Here is a 4,059-nt window from a genome sequence, read left to right as displayed (position 1 = left end):
GTGTGTGTGTGTGTGTGTGTGTGTGTGTGTGTGTGTGTGTGTGTGTGTGTGGCTCAGAGAAAGGCTGAGAACAAAAGAGAGAATGAGGGAGGGGGGGGGGGGTGCACGTGCATCTGTGACTGTGTGTTTGATGTGGCTCTTTGCAGTAATATAGTCAAAATGTTGGCTCTTAACCTCTGACTGGTTGGCCACCCCTGACCTAAGGCATCTTGTCTGGAAGGAAGCCAAACATTGTTCCAATGTAAATTCTGGCAAGGGAAAAACTGGCACAGCCATTTTTTTTTGTTGCCCTTATACGGTTAAAATACATAAGTTTATTCAGACGTTTGGCTAGAAAGAAAATGACACAAGGCTTAACTGCATCCTAAATGAATATTTAAGTTCCAAGCTGTATATACCAATTCTATGAAACAAAATAATGTCTTTGTTAGAGAAGATGGATTGGAAGAAAGTGCTTATATAAATACAAATGTTCTATGTGCCTCTGTCACCAGGGACAAATAAAGGGATTGGAGTTCAATTGAATTCATATTCTCTTGTGGTAAGGCCATTGCCAAAAATACAGAAAACTCTAATCCTTTGAATAGATTTCATCAACATGTCAACTCTAAGTGCTTGTTGCTCTGCCTGCCTGTTTTAGATACTCTGTCAACAAATACATCACTCTTTCCCAATAAGGCTTACATGTGTTATTTCAATGACACACTTAATGAAGATGTAAAAAGTCCTTCACTCGACTTGAAAAACATGAGGAAGTGTGTTATGTACTGTATTTTTGTTTAATACAGTTTGCTTTAACCACACATCTGAAGTAATCTTGTTGCAACATAATTACACATCAACACTCCTTCAAAAGAGATACAGCTAGAGTTACTTCCTGACATATTTGATCACCACAAGTACAACTAGAGGATGGACTCGGAACAGCACCAAAGTTGTTCCGACAAAATGCAGTCCATGACACCGTCTAAGGACTGCAAACAACTACGGATTTCTGTCTTTATAGTCCAATGTGGTCAAACTTGGGCCTATTCGGTGAAGGGCCATAATAATGCCCAGTGAGATATCATATCCAGGTGGTTTTGTACATTTTCTGACTTTCTCATTGTGAATGACAAATAGATTAACACATTATTGCACTGAGCTACAGAGAGGAAGGAAGTGAGCTTCTGATCCAGGGGATTTAGCGCTTTGGAAAGCTCCTTATGCAGCCGCATTCAAAATGTCAACCAACCTGAGCTGAATCAAACTGCTTCAGTGTATGGATTCATTTAGACTGTGTTCACTGGGTGAACTCCAGCTCATATTTGACAAGCTCGACATAAGGGATTTGACTTTGTGTGCGTAATAGTTCCGCAGGTTGACCGAGGGCACCTCTTTTATCCCCTCGTCGAAATCGCAGCTCCTCATTGCAATCTCCAGCTGTTTTTGTCTCTTGTAGAAAAGACAAAATGTATTAAGAATGTGCGTAATTGGAAGCACAACTACTAAGATCCCGGCCAGAATGCACGCTGAGGCTGTCAGCTTTCCCGCTATGGACAGCGGCACCACATCTCCGTACCCGACGGTGGTCATACTGACAGTGGCCCACCACCAGCACGCCGGGATGGTGGAGAGGTCCTCGCTGTCCTCTTTCTCCACTGTATAGGCCATCACAGAGAAAAACGAAACCCCGACGGCCAGGTAGAGCAGCAGCAGGCCCACCTCTTTGTAACTATTCCTGAGGGTGGACCCCAGGGAGCGGAGCCCCGTGGAGTGACGGGCCAGCTTCAAGATGCGGAAAATCCTCATCAGCCTTAACACCTGTGCAACACGTCCCAGGTTGGCCAGAGCCGGGCTGCTCTCCAACACAAGGTTTCTAAGGAGTGTCAGGTAAAACGGAAGTATGGACACCAGGTCGATTATATTTAACGGGTGCTCGAAGAAATGGCGAATATCTGGCGCCACCATGAACCTAGCGAACAGTTCGAGGGTGAACCAGCCGATGCCAAAATGCTCCACAGTCTCGAAACGGGGGTCCTCTGTGGGTTGCCCATCACTGTCCAACAGGCTGTACTCGCTCATGCTGTTCATGCACATTGTGGCAATGGAGCCTAGCACCACCAGAATAGAGAGGATGCTGATGATGCGGCTGGCCACCGAGTAGCCAGGGTTATCCAGCATGAGCCACACGCGCCTCCGTGTGCCCCCGAGTAGCTGCTTGTCAAACTTGGTGGCGTCGCTATAAAACTCCAACAGCTCGTCAAAAGAGGAAGTGGTGCTCCCTTCATCGCTCCTCTCATCCCAGTCCTCCCGGGCCTGGTCCATCTTCCTACAGTGGTAGGCACTGCTGCAGCAGGAGTCGATGAAGAACTCGTTGATGCCCCAGTACTCAATCTCCTGGCTGAAGGAGAATATGCACAGCTCAGCCATGACGTGCAGCCTCCCTGTGTTGTAGAAATTCAACACGTAGGAGAAAAGTGCGGGGTTCCTGTCGAAGTAGAACTCTCTCTCTGTGTCGTCGTAGTCGTCGCACAGCTCCAGGATGGACTCTTTGGACTGACATTGGAGTAAACGTGCAAGCCTCGTCTCGGGGAACCTGGATAGAGTATCGGACTGAAGACGCTTCTTGAAGCCGCCAACATTTATGCAAATGGCGGTGTTGTCATCCATGTGAGCCCTGCCGGCTGGTCTCCCCAGGGTCTGACCCGTCATGTCTGAGAAAGGGAAACATAGACGTAGATGACGTCAGAACAAAAAAGTTACAGACAAGATCATAATGAAACAAAGAGGAAGAGACAGGCAGCACAAAGAGAGGGCGGAGTTATTTCCAATGTTTTATTTTTGCTATGAATAAGTGACACACTTGCTTGTAAGGTTTTACTCCGAAATGACAGAAAATGGGACAAAGAGCAGTCACTGACAAGGTTTTGCCTTCTATTTTGAGACTTCTCTTTCAACTGTAAGAATAATAACTTACCTTAAAACAGGGTCAGCTCACTAACTCCCACGAGTAAACTCTGCATTTTGACTGCCGTTCGTATCCAAGTTGTGGCCCTATTATAAACGCAGATCCATCTTTCCCCCTGGAGTCTCTGTCAACTGGAACAAACAGGAGGAAGTGTCTTCCAAAAGGAGTCGGCGCGATGTTAGGTATAATGTTACCCCCACACAGAAATACATGTACAGTCCACCACAAATATACCTGAAGGCTTGTTGTTGATGGTAGTCCTTAAATCCTGCACCCGCCGGGTTTTACGTCTCCCTCGGTAACAGGTATCGGCTACATCTCTGACAGAGGAGTCCGGGAGCCAGAGGAGCTGAAACACGTCTTGCCGCTGCTGGCTGTGCCGGGGAATTTCACTCTCTCTCTTTCTCCTTCTGTCTCTCTGTCTCTCTCTCTCTCATTCTCTCTCTCTCCTTCTGTATCTCTCTCCTTCTCTCTCTCTCTCCTTCTGTCTCGCTCTCGCTCTCTCTCCTCCCCCTCCCCCTCTGTCTCTCTTGCCCCCCTATCTCCTCTCTTTATCTGTTGCTGCGCAGCAACACGTAGCTCTCCTCTGCTCCGCCCCCCCTCCATCATGCCGTTCCACTGAGGGGTGAGGCGCAGCACCGGGAGGAGAGGGAATCTGACACGACACAAGGGATGATAAACTGTGATGCATTTCTAGTGTAACTTTTAAATTACTGCTGTAGCCCCAAACCATTAGTTACACAGCTCTACTGCACACTACAGTGACATGAATATGTACCACATATCCAATATTGCAATATCTTATCATTCAGGCCCTACACGATCCCAAGACAATACGATGTACATGGTATTTTTGTAATTTATAACGTAATCCATCGGATCACTGACCTGAGAATAGAATAGCCTTTAATGAAGATTTGAAGAGATTATTATACCGCTCTACTACTCCCTCTGCGAGTGGGACCCAGCAACCCCTCAACAAACAAGTTCTCCATGAATATCATTACAGCAGACAGTCTTGTTGCAGACTGAAAACTCTGCAGGTTTGCTTGTCCATTAAACCTATCCAAAAAAAATGTAATACACTTTTACACTTACCCAGTCCGGTG

At 46.6% G+C, this 4,059-nt stretch overlaps 1 protein-coding gene across 3 annotated transcripts; it reads right to left on the bottom strand.

Annotated features, from left to right (window-relative positions):
* Window positions 1-292: 292 nt before the first annotated feature.
* Window positions 293-3,373, bottom strand: LOC117550364 (potassium voltage-gated channel subfamily S member 2-like). 3 transcript variants are annotated; one of them, XM_034222782.1, is made up of 3 exons: window positions 3,185-3,373; window positions 2,960-3,104; window positions 293-2,696 (listed from the first exon to the last, which is right to left on the bottom strand). In XM_034222782.1, the coding sequence occupies exon 3, from the start codon at window positions 2,692-2,694 to the stop codon at window positions 1,255-1,257; it is 1,440 nt and encodes a 479-aa protein (XP_034078673.1). In that variant the 5' UTR covers window positions 2,695-2,696; window positions 2,960-3,104; window positions 3,185-3,373; the 3' UTR covers window positions 293-1,254. The 3 variants fall into 3 exon arrangements, with proteins under 3 accessions (XP_034078673.1, XP_034078671.1, XP_034078672.1); XM_034222780.1 differs by having other exon boundaries at window positions 2,960-3,081; XM_034222781.1 differs by having other exon boundaries at window positions 2,960-3,373.
* Window positions 3,374-4,059: the final 686 nt, after the last annotated feature.

The sequence above is a fragment of the Gymnodraco acuticeps genome, unplaced genomic scaffold (genome assembly GCF_902827175.1).
Source record: "Gymnodraco acuticeps unplaced genomic scaffold, fGymAcu1.1, whole genome shotgun sequence".
Taxonomy (NCBI): domain Eukaryota; kingdom Metazoa; phylum Chordata; class Actinopteri; order Perciformes; family Bathydraconidae; genus Gymnodraco; species Gymnodraco acuticeps.
The sequence above is the reverse complement of the archived record's forward strand: the minus strand, read 5'-3'. Positions and strand labels throughout refer to the sequence as shown.